Raw genomic sequence first — 18,282 nt, forward strand, 5'->3', positions numbered from 1 at the left:
GAAAACTACATATTACGTCGGAGGGTCACCATAATGTTAGTAGGGAAACTATCGAATGAACTAAAAAAATACTCGAATTCATTTTCTACATTTTTAATACTCGAAAATCGCTGAAAGCGAGGTACAAAATTATATCTAACTGTTAACGAACTAAACTGTAATGTGACTTGACTAAAAACGAATAAACTACCCTAGAGGATCGGAGAAATAGGCTTTCAGCAGCCATACAAACGAGAGAATGAACTGGAGGTAATTACGCTCGGTAAAAACGCGTATTTCGCGTGAACACTGACGTAGAGTGTAGTAATCTAGTAACGTATAAAATTGATTAAAATTTTTTATTTCAAAAAGGTTCAAAATGACGTGATAAGTATCTTATTTGGACTTGCAACTTCAATTTAGTGTCCCTTCAAGAAAGGAAATACCAAAATATGTCCGAATTTATAATGTATTTGCTCGATGAAAAATTTTCCAAGTACATACATACATACATACGTCAAAAAGCAATAAAATCCATAAATTAGGTGAAAATTTATTATGAAATGAAATTTAAAAATAAAAAGAATCCAGTACAAACCCATGGGGCGTACCTTACCTACATCTGTAATATACTCGTTAAACTAAAAAGCTTCATACCCTGAATTACCTATCTTATTTTGTTTCTGGCTACAGCTTTTTACTACGTAGATTTATGAATTGGATGAGTACCATCGCCACGTTTTTGTGTAACAGCTCGAATAAGTTCAGTCGACGGTTGTTTTAAATCATAGGCCCAGCCAATTTTAGCAAAAACATCGATTAATAATGTCGTCAAACCAATATCAGCGATGTAATTACCATACTCGGAAGATCTGTAATCTGCTGGAAAAGTATGATGATAATTGTGCCAGCCGTCACCGCCAGTTAGAAACGACATGATGAAATTATCAGCCGAACCGATATCCTTATCGTAGGGGCGATTTCCAAACATATGAGCGAAACTGTTAAACCCCCACATGATGTTTAAAGCAAACGCGTGTCGCATAAAAACTTGCGATATAATCGCCCAGTACCAAGATTCGTTCCAAAAGTAGACAGGAATTACGAGCGGTATAAGGAACCCGAATACTATTCTTAATACGTCGAAATACTTCTCACTAAATGCAACAACAGGATCGGAAAGTACGTCACTCATGTCTACTAATTTCCCTTTTTGTAGAACGGCTGGGTGCCTTTTCATAGTCATCCAACCGAAATGTGCAAACCAAAATCCTCGACTCGAGTTTACAGGATCTGCATTGGTTTCTGAAAATTTATGGTGAATACGATGATCTCTCACCCAATATAATATCGAGTACTGGCCAGACACCAAGTAGCATACTAAAAATATTATTCGTAGGGGTAGTTTCGCTTTGTAAGCTTTATGAGACCAGAATCTATGTACACCAGCTGAGACTCCGAAAGTAGCTGCCATTATTAGGAAACAGCTCCAAATACACGTTACCTTTTTTTCTTCATATGGGAATGCGATGAAACCGTACAGGGCTACGAGATGTAGAGTCACTAAAATATAGATGTTTTTCCATTTGATGTCCTTTCTCTTTAGAAAGTGTTGATTTATCGTATCGTCGTATTCTGCGATAGCCTTTTCTTCCTCTGTTTGTCCTTCATTACGTTCTTGAGGTTGTTCCGATGGAATTTGTGATTCGTTCAAAAGTAAGAATTCTTCAATTTCGTGATTAGTCGTTGTCTCGTTTGTAACCATGGTAGTTTTTTTTTTTTTAGTTTGCTGGGAAATTGTATTGTAAAGCGCGAGTAGTTAGTTTTTTTAAACCGACACGTACGTTGCTATAACTTAATTAGTATATAATTCACTTCATTTTTTTTTCAACGCCGAAATTAAACACTGTCCGCAACGATACCGGGTACTCGCACTATAAATTCTGTATTTAAATAACTGATACGTTTTTCTGAGCTTAGCTTTCCCTTACTTGTGACGAAGTCGATAACACCAAAGTCTTTCAAAAAGCTATTGCAAAAGTATACCTACTCCACATGCATAATGTAGGTAGCTAGGTACTTATTTGTAAATACATATATACGACATACGTCAAGGTTATCATTTTTATATTATCATTACAGCTGTAGCATTTTAAATCGTGCATAGCGAGTATTAATGAGTAATTAGGCATTTAAGGCATGTGCATTGTGCAATTGTGCATTGTAGATTTCGACAAAATTCAGCAGATACCTTCGTTTTCTTGTTTTGCCTCTCCCTAAGTACATATATAAAAAAAAGTGTAAAAATAAACAATTTCATAACATAACAGAGATGGAGCAGCGATCAAGTATACGTCATAACATAACTCATAAGAAGTTCAAAAATTGCAAGTGGGAATGTTCTCGAATGAAATTAGACTGGGTGGCGGCTATAGGTATTGGGAAAGTTGTATTTTTTGCTTTCCAATAACCTCCATCGGAATATTTTCGCTATATTGGACACAATGAAGTGATCAAGCAATTGAAAATGACAAGTATACTATGTATCAGGTCAAACGTGAATAAGTTGTTTCTACAAAGACATTAATACGTATTTTTACTTTTCATCGCATTTTCCTTAATAAGTGGGTCATTCCACGTCAATTGGACCAAGAAGTGGTAGGTGGGTTCGGCGATTTTTTTGAAATTTTTCCTGTGGAAAGACCTTCCGAAGGGATGACCAATGGCGCAAATCGCAGCCCTCTAGCTCATTTTTAACGGCAGCCAGGGGGTGTCAAAGTTTTCAGTGAACCTAAAATATCATCCATTTCAGCAGTGGATTGCTTGATAACCGCGATACCTACAAAAATTGAACTTTTCCCCATAGTTAGAGGTTTTGAAAGGCTTTTTGGTGATATCATAAAAATCAGTGTTGCCACTTTTTTTCGTACAAAAAATTAGCTTAAAAAGTTTCAAAACGTAATTTTCATATCGTTCCGACTCTCAAAAATTCTGAAAAAAATATATTATGGACAACTATTCATGCTGAACAACATATTAAAAAATTGGGATGGTAACTTGTAACAAAGTCGATTTAAAAAAATGTAAACTTTGCGAAAAAATGTGATTTTTTGATTTAAAACATGAAAAAAAAGTTTTGATTGGTAAAGTTGACCCATTTGACCCCTATTTTTACGTATCTGTTGAAAAAGTTGAAAAAACCCCTTCACTCGGTGAAATTAACTCATCACAAAAAAAATCAAAATTCAAAAAATTCAAAAAAAAGCAAATTTTATTTTTTTTGCCGTGAGTGAGATTTTTATCAACTTTTTCATGAAATACGTCAGAAAGTGGTCAAAACAAGACAACTGAATAAATTTAAACTTTTTTTGATGTTTGAAATTGAAAATTGAATTTTTTCAAATTTTGATTTTTTTGTGATGAGTTCATTTTATTGAGTGAAAGGGGGTTTTTCAACGTTTTCAACAGATACGTGAAAATAGGGGTCAAATGGGTCAACTTTACCAATCAAAACTTTTTTTCATGTTTTAAATCAAAAAATCACATTTTTTCGCAAAGTTTACATTTTTTAAAATCGACTTTGTTACAAGTTACCATCTCAATTTTTTAATATGTTGTTCAGCATGAACAGTTGTCCATAATATATTTTTTTCAGAATTTTTGAGAGTCGGAACGATATGAAAATTACGTTTTGAAACTTTTTGAGCTAATTTTTTGCACGAAAAAAAGTGGCAACACTGATTTTTATGATATCACCAAAAAGCCTTTCAAAATCTCTAACTATGGGAAAAAGTTCCATTTTTGTAGGTATCGCAGTTATCAAACAATCCACTGCTGAAATGGATGATATTTTAGGTTCACTGAAAACTTTGACACCCCCTGGCTGCCGTTAAAAATGAGCTAGAGGGCTGCGATTTGCGCCATTGGTCATCCCTTCGGAAGGTCTTTCCACAGGAAAAATTTCAAAAAAAAACGCCGAACCCACTTACCACTTCTTGGTCCAAATGACGTGGAATGACCCAAGTAAACTTCGAAAATTTTAAAATGTTTGCGTCAGCAAGTTTTCAAGAACAGTAAAACCAAACAAGTGAGAACATGGAAAAATCGGGTGATGGGACAATGAAGGGCATGGTTGAAAGTTTCTATTAAAGCACTTTAATACAAGTGGGGAAAGGACGGATAGTAATTGGATCAGTGTTCTGAAAATTGCCCAAAAAAAATTCTGGGAGGGTTTTCACAGAATCCTCGACACGAGCTTACAGGATCTGCGTTTGTTTCTGAAAATGTATGGTGAATCCGATGATCTCTCACGGCTCATCCAATGTAATATCGAGTATACTGTCCAGACACCAAGAAGCATAAAAATTTTGAAAAAGACCAATATGAAAAAAAAAGAAAAAAAATGGCTAATAAATATGTACTTGCCAGTACAAAAAGTCTCACAAAAAATGAACACATTCCTGTTTTTTTTTTTGGGGGGGGGGGGATGAAATCAACGAAATATACCTTGGTAAATGAATAAAATGAAGAATGCTAATTAATACCCAATGGACTAAGTAATCAATTAAAATACCTGAATACCCGAGTCTAAAAGGAACAACGATTATGACTATAAAACGATTGAAGATCACTAAAATGATCAAAGATGTCAACTAAAATGAACACAAGCATATTACGAAAGTGACCTTTGTACAAATAAAAAAAATCATTTAATTGAGAACATGTTCAAGCCAAATTTGCCATTTGGTACTTCAAAATTGCAGTCATTGTTTGTACATCCAGATTGTCTCAACCTCACAATTTTCTCTAGAAATGATCCACCGCAAAATAGAGCAGAGAGAACGTCAAATCAATAAGAGCTACCAATATTATATTGTTGGGTATACTTGAGAATATATTTCTCACCTGGTAATATTTTTTTTAAAAAGGATAAAAACCAATCGCATTATGCTTAAGTATAAAGCTCTCAGTTTTCATAGTGAAGATATTTTTGAATTAGAAAAAACGAAAAATTTTATGAGTTTTTGCAATATTTTTCAAAAGTTTTGGTCCTCTTGAACACCCCTTTTTCAAACAAGGGATGTCACACGTATTGATTATGGTACCCCAGCCAATACCCTATACCTAATGCCACCTACACCCTCCTTCCTTGCTGTATTTATTTTCATTTTGAGAAATTTATCTACTTATCCCATAACATTTCGTTATTTTTAGAATAAATTTTTGAAAAAAAAATTCACACATTAAACTAAAAGCTCTTCAGCCACAGGGTAGTACCAAAACACGCGTGGGCACCCCCTCTACTTCTACACTGAAAAAAGTCAAGGGGTCAATAAGAACTTTTTTCAAAATAAGGAAAAACGAAACATTTTATAATTTTTTTTCAATGTTTCTCGAAAGTTTTTTTCTCTCTACTCACGTGGCTGTATTTCGTGCCCCTGCGGACTGATCGATATATGCAACCATTATAACATGACTCAACTTCGGTTACACACTTACCCACATGCAAGGAACCAGACCACTCTGGTTTCACCCTATTTCGGGGGAAATATTTTGGAATGCAGTGTTCCCAATTCATTATTGCTAACTTGGAAACATTGAAAAAAATTCATAAGTTTTTGGCTATTTTTCTCGTTTTCTCGTTCTAAAGCGTGCAAAGAGTATTCTACCCGATGAATTTTTCAGGTTTGAGGTGGTTGAAAGTACGACGTTTTTCTAAGCTAATTTTTTGCTAGCCTTCTCTCTCCTCTCCCGTCCCAAGAAGAGTTGTTGAACAAAGGCATGTAATTTTCTGATGTTAGGTCTATTTTTCAATTTCTAATTGTTATTAAGACTCACCTGGAACGACATTTATCGGTAAGTACATTAACTTATGTTCGTTCGTATACGATAAAAATTTCAGCCCTTTAGCTTTCATTTAAACAAGAGCTGTGGCGAAAAAAGTATTGAAAGAGTGTGTCATTTTTTTCAAATGACCTTACACACCAAGAAAAAAATGATAATGCATTCAAACGTTAAATATGACATACAACCTTATACTTGGTCCTTAAACAGTATTTATTCAACATTAAAAAAATAACTTTAATAATCACGTGCTATAATTACATATTCATACATTTTGACACGATAAATCATCAGTTTCTTTTTCGAAATCAAATTCTCGTACATTTCAGCCAAATTCCACCTTTAATGTCAAATAATCCCACACCAGGAGAGTGTTCCACGGGAAGCTTCAGTTTAGGCGACACGTGGTAGGAAAAATCCTTCAATAAGTTGACAGCTCCTACTTTTACTTGCATTTTGGCGAAACGTTCGCCTATAAGTATGATTAAATTTTAATGAGTGGGTCTAGTTAGATATTTATTTGTTATGATTGATTTGGGGTAGAACATATCAACGCCTGGATGATATTATACCTAGACTTACCTATACAAACTCGTGGCCCTTCACCAAACGGTAAAAATGTGTAATGAGGTCGTTTAGCTTTTGCTTCTTCGGTAAAGTGCTCCGGGTAGAATTCGTCTGGCCTTTCGTAATATTTTGAGTCGTAATGTATACCTCGGATTGATATACTGGTAGTAGTGCCTTCTGGAATTACGAATTTTGAGCCAGGTATTTTGTACGGTTTATCGCATTCCCTTCCTAAACTTCCTGTTATCGGAAATTTTCTCAAGGTTTCTGCAAAAATATATTTTTAGATTGGAAAAAAATTGAAAATTATTTAGCTTAATTTTGAGATTGAATTGATTTCTTTACCATCTATAACCATATCTAGGTACTTCATTTGTTTCATCGCTTCGTAAGTGAATTCGTTATCGTTGTTTTCCAACACTTGTATTATCTCGTCTCTCAACTTATCTTGAACGTGTTGATTTTGAGCCAATTCTAGTAACATGAAGCTCAACGTGCTAGAAGATGTCTCAAATCCGGCCACGAAAAACAGAAAACTCTGAGCTGCCATGAGCTCAACGGTCATGTCTGAAAATGAATTGGGGGAATATGAGTGTGCATAATGCTTTAAAATAGGTACCTACCTGTTGACGTTTTGAAGCATTTCGCAAACTTACCTACGTTACTCGCGGTGTGTTTTCCACCTATTTGGCTTATGAATTTTTCCAAATCTTGGCGAGTTTGATGATCATCAGTCTTATGAGAATCCGTTTCGTTTTTGAGGTTGATCAGTAAGTCGAGAAAATCTCTTCGAACGACTTTGTGTTCTTCTCGGTGTTTGACTGTTTTTTGTACCAGGCCCAGAAAGAATTCGGAGACGTCGTTGTTATTACGAAATAAATTGAAGAAGTTTTGAAGTTTAGGAAACATGAAGCGTAATATGTTTATATAGCTGATGATAAAATAAGCAAAAAAAAAGTACGTGTTTGAATTTTTGAGTATCTACTCAATTTGACGACGATGCAAATTTTGACGTTTGTCACCTGATTTCGAAAACCTTGTTGCCCATTTTTCTGAACACAGAATCCGGATCATCTAGCGAATTAATTTCTAAGCCAAATGCGCAGCTTCCGATTACGTCGGTGGTGAAACGAGCGCAGATGTCTTTGACATAGAAATCGTCCTTGTTTGAGATCTCTTCTAAAACGGTGTGTAATTTGGTACCGCACTCTCGGACCAGAGGGAACATCAGTTTCATTTTACCCGAAGTGAATGTACTCGTCATTTTGATTCTGAGGTTTTTCCATTCTTCACCTTTGGATAGTATAAAAACATGGAAATGCAGTTGTAATTTAAATTTTAAAAAAAAACTTGATAATTTGAATTTGTGTTGTTATAAAATTAGTTACCTACCCCTCATCATGAATAAATTCTGGCTCAAAATATCCGATTTGTTCGATTTAAGGTGACGATTTTGAAAATAGGAAAAATCTTTAACCAAGATGGTCCTTATCAGTTCCGGGTCTCTGATCAAGACGGTCTTTTTCGTTCCCACGAACATTCCTCCGAATCGATGAGGTGCCAGCTGATTGTACATGTCGAATTGAATCATCGGCAAGGATTTCTTCATCGCGATCCAGTCGAACGTGTTGCCAAAAAATGGCAAAGGTTTGACGTAGGGGACGTCATTTTTTTCGAAATACGAGTACAAATTTTTGTAAGAGAAATACAAATACACGAATAATAATAATATCGCGGCGATTATCAAATCACTCGTATCCATCGCGAATTACGACTCTTAATTCGAATCAAGTCGGCACGAGATGCTCGATTTAGTTATTCTAACTCACTGTAGAATTTACTCGCGATTAAAAATTGTGCTTGAAGGAAATTATTATTGTGTGCATTGCATACGTAGATAGGTACTTAGTACCTACCGGGAAAAAAGTTTCACGAATAGTTGAAATAAGCGTCGTAAATTACACAGCTTTAATAGGTACGTATGTAGCCTATGTACACTCAGTGATAATCTGTGAGCGGTCTCGGTTGATGAATCAACGCGTGATGATGTATTATTATAAAAGAATATTTTGATATACGTGGTGTTTTTTTTCTGGTTACGATAGATGAGGTTAACGTTAACGTAATTTTGTTGTATTATTGCACGATATTGGCGAAATTTTTAGATGGGAAAGGAAGATGCAAAACTGCAAGCTTATGTGCATAGCTGTGCACATGTACTGTTTTTTTAAACAATATTTTTAGCAGGGTATTTTGTTAACCATTCGTTGAAGGGCTTGATTTGATACAGAAATATTGGGAGAAAACAGATTACCAATTTGCTCAATTGATACACTAAAAATTAATCAATTCGTTCGCGAATGATTCATCAAAAATTGATTATTTCGTTCGCGAATGATTCACCCAAAAATTGTTCAATTCATTCGCGAATGATTCACCGACAATTGATTAATTCGTTCGGGAATGATTCATTAAAAATTGATTATTTCGTTCACGAATGATTCACTTGGAAATCAATCAATTTGTTCAATTGATTCACCAAAAATTGTTCAATTCGTTGGCGAATGATTCACCAATAATTAATCAATTCGTTCATGAATGATTTACTTGAAAATCAATCAATTTGTTCAATTTATTCACCAACAATTGTTCAATTCGTTCGCGAATGATTCACTAAAAATTGATCATTTCGTTCACATATGATTTACCAAAAAATTATTCAATTCGTTCGCGAATGATTCACCAATAATTAATCAATTCGTTCACGAATGATTCACTTGGAAATCAATCAATTTGTTCAATTTATTCACCAACAATTGTTCAATTCGTTCGCGAATGATTCACTAAAAATTGATTATTTTGTTCACAAATGATTTACCAAAAAAAAAATTTCAATTCGTTTACGAATGATTCACCAACAATCATTTAATTCGTTCGCAAATGATACACCAACAATTAATCAATTCGTTCGTGAATGATTCATTAAAAATTAATTATTTCGTTCACGAATGATCCACTTGGAAATCAATCAATTTGTTCAATTGATTCTCACCAACAAATTGTTCAATTCGTTCGCGAATGATTCACTAATAATTAATCAATTCGTTCACGAATGATTCACTTGGAAATCAATCAATTCGCTCAATCGATTCACTAATAAATAATCAATTCGTTAGCGAATGATTTACTAAAAATTAATTATTTTGTTCACAAACAATTACCAAAAAAAAAATTCAATTCGTTTGCGAATGATTCACCAACAATTATTCAATTCGTTCGCGAAAGATTCATTAAAAATTGATTATTTCGTTCACGAATGATTCACTTAGAAATCAATCAATTTGCTCAATTGATTCACCAATAATTAATCAATTCGTTCGCGAATGATTCACCAACAATTAATCAATTATTCGTTCGTGAATGATTCACTAAAAATTGATTATTTTGTTCGCGAATGGTTTGCCTAGAAATCAATAAATTTGTTCAATCGCCAATCGTTTGTGAATGATTCAATTCGATTGTAAAGGGATCAATTGCTATGCAAATGTTTCACAAAAACTGATTCAATTCGTTTGTAAAAGCTTTTTATTTGAAGAAAAGTCTGTTTTCTCACGCCGAAAGCAGACAGAAGACGGAAGTGATTGAAGTGCTTATAATTACTATCGTTATCGGGCTTCGTAAAACTGAAACGTAAAATATTAATTTTTATTGGAGTAGATCGCGAAAAAAAAGTCGGAAGATTTTTTTCTCACCAAATTCAGTGAAGATCTTCATTTTGGTTTGAAACGAACTCAGAAAAATTTTGCTTCAGTGATGCCCCTGGAGAGAAAACATCGGTCCTAAAAGAGGGGGAATTTTTAAAGAAAAAAAATCGTGGTTTTTCCACTGTACTCCCTATACAACCGGTTTTGGTAAAAATGGCTCAGGTCTTAAAGATGGTGTTTGAGATTCTGCGTTGACCTAGGTTATTGCCATCTAAACCGAGACCTCTTTGAGAGTTCTACTGAGAGATTAAAAATTTGTAAATCGTTTATTTTTTGGGTAAATTCGTGTTTTGAAAATTTTTTATTCTGAAATATTTTGCATTAATTATGTCAAAACATGGAAAAATAAAAATGGAGAAATATTTTGAAATGAATGGTGCCAAATTTTTTACCGTTATTGCCTCTTTCTAAAACTTCAAAAAAAGTTGATATTTTTCTCGATTTGTTAGAATTGGCAAAAATGCCCAAAAAATTGGCACCACTGCGTTCAAAAATTCAACTTTGAAAAAATAACTAATTACGGCTTGCGTGGTAATTAATCATCCATCTTGACTCAGTACACAATTGGGTTTTATCGTTTTCAAATTCTCGTACAATTCAACCAAATTCCGCCTTTGATATCGGACAATATGATGCCAGGAGCGAATTCCACCGGGTGCTTCAATTTAGGCGACACGTGATAAGAAAAATCCTTCAATAAATTAACAGCTCCTACTTTTACTTGCATTCTGGCGAAACGTACAGCTGTAAAAATAAATTAAATGTCGGAATTTTTCACTGTGGATTAACACTTTTTTCAAATTCAGTAATCAGTTACCTATCGATCCGTCTAATTAAAATGTACCTATCAAAAAATCACAAGTGTTTTTTTCACTCCCAAGCATAGTAAAATATTGATGTAAATTCATCTAAAGTGCTTTCCCTTGGTTTAGAAAAATCTATACGAGGAAATGTAGAATTTCTATGTGATTTCTCGCGATGAAGATGAATATTCCCCCCCTCCCCGTGATGACATTTTTTGATAAACGGTGATGCGAAGAAAGATTCGAATGATAATGGCTTACCTATACAAGCTCTCGGACCATCGCCGAATGACAAGAAAGTATATTGAGGTCGTTTAGCTTTAGCTTCATCGGTGAAGTGCTCAGGATAGAATTCGTTTGGTTTTTCGTAATATTTCGAGTCGTAATGTATTCCTTTCATCGATGTATAGACGATAGTTCCTTGTGGAATAACATATTCTGAGCCGGGAATTTTATACGGTATGGAACATTCCCTGCTTAGAATTCCGAATATCGGGAACCTTCTCAAGGTTTCTGCAAGCATAGATACGAGTAGGTATTTTAAATTTGAGAGAATTCTAAAATACGTTCTTTCAACAGCGAACTCCCTACCAAGTTTGAACAAGATATTGGTTTATTTACCGTCTATAACCATATCTAAGTACTTCATTTGTTTCATTGCTTCGTAAGTGAATTCATTATTGTTGTTTTCCAACACTTTAACAATCTCTTCTCTGAGCTTATCTTGGATGTGTTGATTTCGAGCCAATTCTAGTAACATAAAACTCAGCGTACTAGAAGGCTGCTCGAATCCACCCACGAAAAACAGATAACATTGAGCTGTTATGATCTCGATGGTCACGTCTGAAAGTTGATTTTGATTCATGAATTATTGAATATGGTCTCGTGAACACTTTTTAGTCAGTTTCAGACTTCAGTATTCGGAGCATGACAATTTGTTGACTTACCTACATTATTCTTGGAATGTTTTCCTCCTGTCTGGCTGATGAATTTTTCAATGTCTTTGCGAGCTTGGTGATCGTCAGTTTTATGACCGTCTGCTTCATTCTTCAGGTTAATAAGTAAGTCGAGAAAATCACCTCGAACGATTTTGTGTTGCTCTCGGTACTTGACTGTTTTTTGAACCAAATTCAAAAAGAATCCGCAAACGTCTTTGCTCTTTCGAAATAAATTGAAAAATCCATGAAGTTTAGGAAACACGAGACGTAGAATGACTGCATAGCTATTAATTGAAATATAAATTTGCAAAATAATCAAATGTAGTTGACTTGTCTTGAGATTTGAATTTTACAGTTTATGGATTTAAATATCACCTGAATCCAAAAGCTCGATCACACATTTTTCTAAACACAGAATTCGGATTATCGAGCGAATTGATATCCAAGCCAAATGCGCAACTTCCAATCACATCGATGGTAAACCGAGCACAAATATCTTTGGCGTTGAAATCGTCTCCGTTTGAGATTTCTTCTAAAACCGCGTGTAATTTGGTACCACATTCTTGCACCAGAGGAAACATTTGTTTCATTTTACTCGATGTAAATGTGCTGGTCATTTTGATTCTAAGATTTTTCCATTCTTCGTCTTTAAATAATATGGGAGTTGGATTTTGATGAGGGTGGGTAAATATAGGTAATCTTAAAATGGAGCTGGAGCAATTTCGATTTAATTATGTTGACTTACTTACCCTTCATATAAAATAAATTCTCATTCAAAAAATTTGTCTTGTTTGGGTTCTCGTTACGATTTTGAAAATAGGAAAAATCCTTAACCAAGACGGTCTTTATCAGTTCCGGGTCTCTGATTAGGATGGCCTTTTTCATTCCTATGAACATTCCTACGAATCGATGAGGTGCCAGCTGATTGTAAACGTCGAAATGAATGATCGGCAAGGGTTTCTTCATCGTGATAAAATCGAAAGCGTTTCCAATAAATGGCCAGGGTGTGACACAAGGAACACCATTTTGATCGAAGTACGAGTATGTATTTTTGTATGAGATGTATAAATATACGAGTAATAATAATATCGCGCCGATTATTAAATCACTTGTGTCCATTGTGAATTTCAATTTTCATTCGAAGTGATGTAACCATGTGTGCGACTGTGCGTGTGGTTCGATCCACTTGCTCGAAGTCACTATGGATTTTATTCGTTTTTATGAACTTGAAAAAGCGGATCATGCTGAAAGCTGTTTGTAATCATAGTGTTATCTACAGGTACCTACTTTACTTACATATCAGAAAAAAATTATCGAAGTGTTGGAGTACCTATTTGAACGTTTTATTGCAAAGTTTTAGTACGATTATTTTCCATAATAATTTTTAGCGGTTTTAGTTGGTTTTAAACAGGTAATGTCTGGGAAGTGCAAAACATTTTTTAGCTTTCAGTTTTATTTTTGTGTCAATCTGTGTTGAATTGCTCAGGATTTCGGTCTTGAAGTTAGCAATTTTTAAAATGCATATCTCATCAGTCTAGAATGGTCAAAAATTCGATGAAGTTTCTATGTGCACACCAATTTCAACTTCTAAGTGATGGAGTGGAGGGAACTATTTTTTTAATATTGTTTCTAGATATTACTTGTATAATTATGGTGAATTATGATTTCGAAAAATAATGACCATAAATTGTTTGACATGTTAATTGGGATGGTTATTATAAAGTTGTACTTGGATAGTAATTTTTTTTGACCCATCTATCTGGCTTCTCTAGGCCACTGACCTACCTGTTAAGCCTCTCATGGTCATCATTCGTCCGTCTGTCTATCCTTCAAAGGTCATTGGCCTGTCGCTCTGACTTTTGAAAACTGGCTGGAACTAGGTCTAACCTCCTAAGGTCATTAACCTGTCTGTATGGTTTCTTAAAGTGGCCTGGAGTCCTGTTTGACATTCTAAGGTCATTGAACTGTTCTTCTGGGTTTTGCAGGGTGAGGTGTCTGGCCTTGTAAGGTCGTTGACCTTTCTGTCTGGGTTTTGCCGGTTGACTGGCCTTGTAAGGTCATTGACCTTTCTGCCTGGGTTTTGTCGGTTATCTGGCCTTGTAAGGTTATTAACCTTTATGTCTGGCTTTTGAAGACCGTCTGGTTTCCTTCCTGTCTGGCCTCGTATAAGGTCATTGACCTGTATGTCTACCTTTTGAAGGCCATCTGGCACCCGCTCTGGGCCTTTAAGGTCACTGACCTGTCTGTCTGGGATTCGAAGACCGTTTGGCGTTCTGGCTGGCCTCGTAAGGTCACTGATCTCTTAGTCTAGCCTCCCAACGTCGTCTGTCCACCTGCTCGCTGATGCTGATTTTGCAGCATAGGTAGTTTTTTTTCAATGGGATGAGTGGGGAAAGGGAAGTGTTCTGACGTCGAGACCAAGTGTTCTAAACAGCTCTATTGATGCTCTATCCTTTAAATAATTCTTGCTAAGGTTACCGTCTCGCCAGCCCTACCAGAGGTTTTTTTTAATGGAGAAGGGGACTGCCTAATATCTGGACTGGGTGTTCTAACTTGCTCCAACGATGCTCTATCACTTCAAGGGGGTTCCTTTGGCCCTCTATTTCTGAAACTGGTAGGGCCAGCGACGTGACTCTTTTTCAGGCGGGCTTTGAAATATTTCTGTTTTGCCTGAATGTTTTTTCTTTTTTGGTGATTTACAAAAATCGTTTCAAATATTATTTTCTAGCTGTTTTTTATAATCGTTATGCTCATCTATTATTTTCATTTGTCTGATTTGCAGGTTTCCTATTTTCAGAAGATATGACCAAATTCATCTTATGCAAACTGCGTAAAGGTAAGAACATCAAAAATGTATACCTTTATTGAATAATTTAAAATTGAGCAAGCAAACAAATAACAAAACAACAGTATCACTTGGCCAAATTTTAGGTGCCAAACTCAATTTTTTAATTCTTGATGAATTTTCAAAAATTAGAATTTGGTCATTCTTTATTGAAAAATCTAATCCCAATAATTGAGGCAGAATGTTGAAATTAGGTTCACACCTCATTTTCGACCTTCCGAATTGATCGGTAGTTCTTTCAAGTTACTTTGCGACCTTAAGCAAATTTTTTCGGTGAGGAGAGGATTGTCAGATTTATCTGGGTTGTAGAACTAATTTCAGAATAGAAGGGGTCAAGTAGGTAAGAGAAAAAGTGAGATATTTATCACCCCTGATTCGAAGGTCTTGACACAAATTCGATGCTCTTCTCATACATCGTTGTGATGCGTTAGACCGTCTCAAGGGTTTAAAATGATTATTTATTTTGTTTTATCGAATACAAATCAAGTTATTATTGAAATATGTACGTGTGAAAAAATGTTCAAAGTTTATGGCATTTCAACCATATACCACCTTTGATATTCATTAAGCCAATTCCAGGCAAGTGTTCTACTGGTAGCTTCACTTTTGAAGACAAACTGTACGAAAAATCTCTCAACAAATTAACAGCTCCAATTTTGATTTGCATTTTACCGAAACGTTCTCCTGTTGAATAAATCAAGCACGAGATGATAGTTTAAAAAATGAGTATGTATCTACAAAAGCTCGAAGAAAATATTTATCCTGAAGGGTGAATGAATACTTACCCATGCAAGATCTTGGCCCATCACCGAATGGTAAAAATGTATAATGAGGTCGTTTGGCTTTGGCTTGTTCGCTGAAGTGCTCGGGGTAAAATTCATCTGGTTTTTCGTAATATTCTGTGTCATAATGAAGACCTCGAAGTGATACGATGACAGTGGTTCCTTCCGGGATGACGTATTTCGAATCGGGGATTTCGTAAGGTTTTCCACATATTCTGATTATTCTTCCTGTTGTCGGGTATTTTCTCAATGTTTCTGAAAAATTGAGAAATACCTATTGGAGAAATTGTGTTTTCGAGCATTTCTTACAATGCTTCATTTTTTCCCTACCATCTATGACCATATCTAAATATTTCATTTGCTTTATTGTCTCGTAAGTTAGTTCGTTATTATTGTTCTCTAGAACAGTTCTGATCTCGTTTCTCAGCTTATCTTGAATGTGTGGATTTCGAGCTAATTCTAGTAACATGAAGCTCAGTGTGCTGGAAGATGTCTCGAATCCAGCTCCGAAAAATAGGAAACATTGTGCGGTCATTAGTTCGACTGTCATATCTGAGAATTATATTTTAAAAAATCACAATATTATAAAATTAAATTTAGAGAACAATTTGGCTACGTATTTCAAAAAAATCTGAGGAACTGACCTACATTACTCTTCGTATGGTTTCCTATCTGGCTGATGAATTTTTCCAAATCTTCGCGAGTCTGATGATCATTGGATTTTTGAGAATCTGTTTCGTTCTTCAGATTGATCAATAAGTCGAGGAAGTCACCTCGAGAAACGTTATTTTCTTCTCGATATTTTACGGTTTTCTGAACCAACTCCGCGAAAAATTCGTTAATTTCTCGATCATTACCAAACAATTTGACAATTTTTTGAAGAGGAGGTGGCATCAGTGCACCCAGTATTTGTACAAAGCTGAAAACGAAATTAGAAAAAATATATTTTAAAGAATTTTTATTTGGTGATATTTCTTTTATAACTGATCAAAATTTCTCATCACCTGATTTCAAAAATCTTATTACCCATTTTCCTGAAAACAGAATCCGGGTTGTGAAGTGAATTTATCTCTAAACCAAAGACGCAACTTCCGATCACATCGATTGTGTATCGAGAGCAGACATCTTTAACGTCGAAATCTTCTTGTTTATTGGATAAATCTTTTAAAACTTGGTGTAAGTTTTCAGCGCAGGCTCGTACCAGAGGAAACATGAGTTTCATTTTACCGGAAGTGAACGTGCTGGTTAATTTAATCCTTAAATTTTTCCATTCATCGCCTTTAAAAATAAAAATAACGTAAACATTTTCATGATTTTTTTTTGAATTGCTCTTTATCTTACCTCTCATGCGTAGCAGACTTTTGTCCAAGAGATCAGATCCACCAGATCCGCTGGGTCGATCTTGAAAATAGGAAAAATCTTTGACCAATATGTTCTTGATTAATTTCGGATCTCGTATTAGAATATTTTTCTCCGTTCCTATGTACATTCCGCCAAATCGATGAGATTTCAGTTTCGTGTAAACTTCGTAATAAATGATTGGTAAAGGTCTGCGCATCAAAATCCAATCTTTAGCGTTTCCGAAAAACGGCACAGGTTTGACGAACGGAACGCCATTTTGATCGAAATAAGAGTACAGATCTTTAAAACGAAAATATAAATAAAGAAATAATAATAAAATCACGCAAATCAACAGATCACAGGTGTCCATCGCGACGCGTTACGAGACGTTCGAATATTTCAGAGTGACTTGCACGAATGTTTTGTGTTGGGAGATTCGTTCGAGTTATTAATTGTTGATAAAGTGCTGCAAAATCGTGACGTAATTATTTATTTATGTAATTTTTATTAATTTCATACTCGAATTGTGTTACTTAATTTGGGCGAAAATCATAACGATGGGTTCGGTTGTAAGTATACCTATCTGCTAACAGGTTGATGGCAAACAAAGTAAGGTGCGGTTGCGAATTTATTGCGTCGGAATTATTTTAAGAGCTGCGATAGTGTACTCATAGTTGACAAAGTGCTCATGAGACTTGATAGCTAGATATATTTTTATCATTAGCATCACTCTAAATTCTCTCAAGTATTGGAAATGATAGTTTGCAAAATGAAATATTAAAATTTCTCACCTGAAATAGAATTGTTTTTTTACATGGACCCCTCAGTGCCTCCTTAACCTCATAATTTTGAGGACAAAAATTTGGAATAAATCACGAAAATATGAATGTGACGTGTCGATTTATACTGATTCTGGAAAATCAAGGTCGAATATCCACTCATTGTTTACCTTCAATCCCACAATTTTGAAGAAAAAAAATTGAAAGTAAAAAAAAAGTTGGGTTATATGTCGAATTTGACTAATTCGTGGTCGCATAGTTTAGTTCGAATATCATCTTTGCTGCCCCCCCCCTCCAGGTTAATCAATTTTCAATTTGTTTGCAAAATTTGAAACACGATGAAAATATGAGCTCATCAAGTCACCTTTTCTCTGTCACGCTGTCAAAGTTTCAAAATTTCATTTTTTTCAAATTTAAAAATGAAACAAACGTTCAATTGAAATTAGAAAATTCTTTTCAGAAAATTGAATTACAAATTTTTTGGGTAACTTTGATCTTTAAAGAAAGGAAAAATTTTTCAAAATGCTAAACCACTGAAGAAAGTGATGTATGAGTGTCAAAATGCATGTTTTCGAAGGTGCTAATTCTGATTCTAAAAAAATTGTTGACTTCAAAATAAAATCTGAGCTACTCAGAGAGA

General features: G+C 34.8%; 4 protein-coding genes across 4 annotated transcripts; all 4 read right to left on the minus strand.

Moving 5' to 3' along the window:
• Positions 1-77: 77 nt before the first annotated feature.
• On the minus strand, positions 78-2,041 carry LOC135841797 (acyl-CoA Delta-9 desaturase-like). The gene has a single exon (XM_065358994.1). It carries the CDS (start codon positions 1,742-1,744, stop codon positions 680-682), a length of 1,065 nt encoding a protein of 354 aa, XP_065215066.1. The 5' UTR covers positions 1,745-2,041; the 3' UTR covers positions 78-679.
• A 4,018-nt stretch (positions 2,042-6,059) lies between these two features.
• On the minus strand, positions 6,060-8,387 carry LOC135841755 (probable cytochrome P450 6a23). The gene is made up of 6 exons (XM_065358915.1): positions 7,783-8,387; positions 7,413-7,683; positions 7,047-7,321; positions 6,736-6,957; positions 6,406-6,657; positions 6,060-6,295 (listed from the first exon to the last, which is right to left on the minus strand). The coding sequence occupies exons 1-6, from the start codon at positions 8,150-8,152 to the stop codon at positions 6,132-6,134; spliced, it is 1,554 nt and encodes a 517-aa protein (XP_065214987.1). The 5' UTR covers positions 8,153-8,387; the 3' UTR covers positions 6,060-6,131.
• Positions 8,388-10,436: 2,049 nt separating this feature from the next.
• LOC135841770 (probable cytochrome P450 6a23) lies at positions 10,437-13,109 on the minus strand. Its single transcript, XM_065358942.1, has 6 exons — positions 12,645-13,109; positions 12,271-12,541; positions 11,905-12,179; positions 11,579-11,800; positions 11,219-11,470; positions 10,437-10,898 (listed from the first exon to the last, which is right to left on the minus strand). The coding sequence occupies exons 1-6, from the start codon at positions 13,012-13,014 to the stop codon at positions 10,735-10,737; spliced, it is 1,554 nt and encodes a 517-aa protein (XP_065215014.1). The 5' UTR covers positions 13,015-13,109; the 3' UTR covers positions 10,437-10,734.
• Positions 13,110-15,098: 1,989 nt separating this feature from the next.
• LOC135841738 (probable cytochrome P450 6a23) lies at positions 15,099-17,443 on the minus strand. Its single transcript, XM_065358883.1, has 6 exons — positions 16,864-17,443; positions 16,527-16,800; positions 16,167-16,441; positions 15,853-16,074; positions 15,526-15,777; positions 15,099-15,424 (listed from the first exon to the last, which is right to left on the minus strand). Exons 1-6 carry the CDS (start codon positions 17,231-17,233, stop codon positions 15,261-15,263), a joined length of 1,557 nt encoding a protein of 518 aa, XP_065214955.1. The 5' UTR covers positions 17,234-17,443; the 3' UTR covers positions 15,099-15,260.
• Positions 17,444-18,282: the final 839 nt, after the last annotated feature.

Source organism: Planococcus citri, chromosome 1, assembly GCF_950023065.1.
Source record: "Planococcus citri chromosome 1, ihPlaCitr1.1, whole genome shotgun sequence".
Classification (NCBI taxonomy): domain Eukaryota; kingdom Metazoa; phylum Arthropoda; class Insecta; order Hemiptera; family Pseudococcidae; genus Planococcus; species Planococcus citri.

Bases quoted from the DNA above. Each gene is read 5' to 3' on its own strand.
- LOC135841797 (XM_065358994.1), bottom strand. From the start codon at position 1,744: ATGGTTACAAACGAGACAACGACTAATCACGAAATTGAAGAATTCTTA.
- LOC135841755 (XM_065358915.1), bottom strand. From the start codon at position 8,152: ATGGATACGAGTGATTTGATAATCGCCGCGATATTATTATTATTCGTG. The intron at 7,684-7,782 runs GTAGGTAACTAA...TACTATCCAAAG, and splicing joins GAATTTATTCATGATGAGGG to GTGAAGAATGGAAAAACCTC. The intron at 6,658-6,735 runs GTAAAGAAATCA...ATATTTTTGCAG, and splicing joins CCTAGATATGGTTATAGATG to AAACCTTGAGAAAATTTCCG.
- LOC135841770 (XM_065358942.1), bottom strand. From the start codon at position 13,014: ATGGACACAAGTGATTTAATAATCGGCGCGATATTATTATTACTCGTA. The intron at 12,542-12,644 runs GTAAGTAAGTCA...TATTATTTAAAG, and splicing joins GAATTTATTTTATATGAAGG to ACGAAGAATGGAAAAATCTT. The intron at 11,801-11,904 runs GTAAGTCAACAA...ATCAACTTTCAG, and splicing joins ACATTCCAAGAATAATGTAG to ACGTGACCATCGAGATCATA.
- LOC135841738 (XM_065358883.1), bottom strand. From the start codon at position 17,233: ATGGACACCTGTGATCTGTTGATTTGCGTGATTTTATTATTATTTCTT. The intron at 15,778-15,852 runs GTAGGGAAAAAA...TCAATTTTTCAG, and splicing joins TTTAGATATGGTCATAGATG to AAACATTGAGAAAATACCCG. The intron at 15,425-15,525 runs GTAAGTATTCAT...TTTATTCAACAG, and splicing joins TGGGCCAAGATCTTGCATGG to GAGAACGTTTCGGTAAAATG.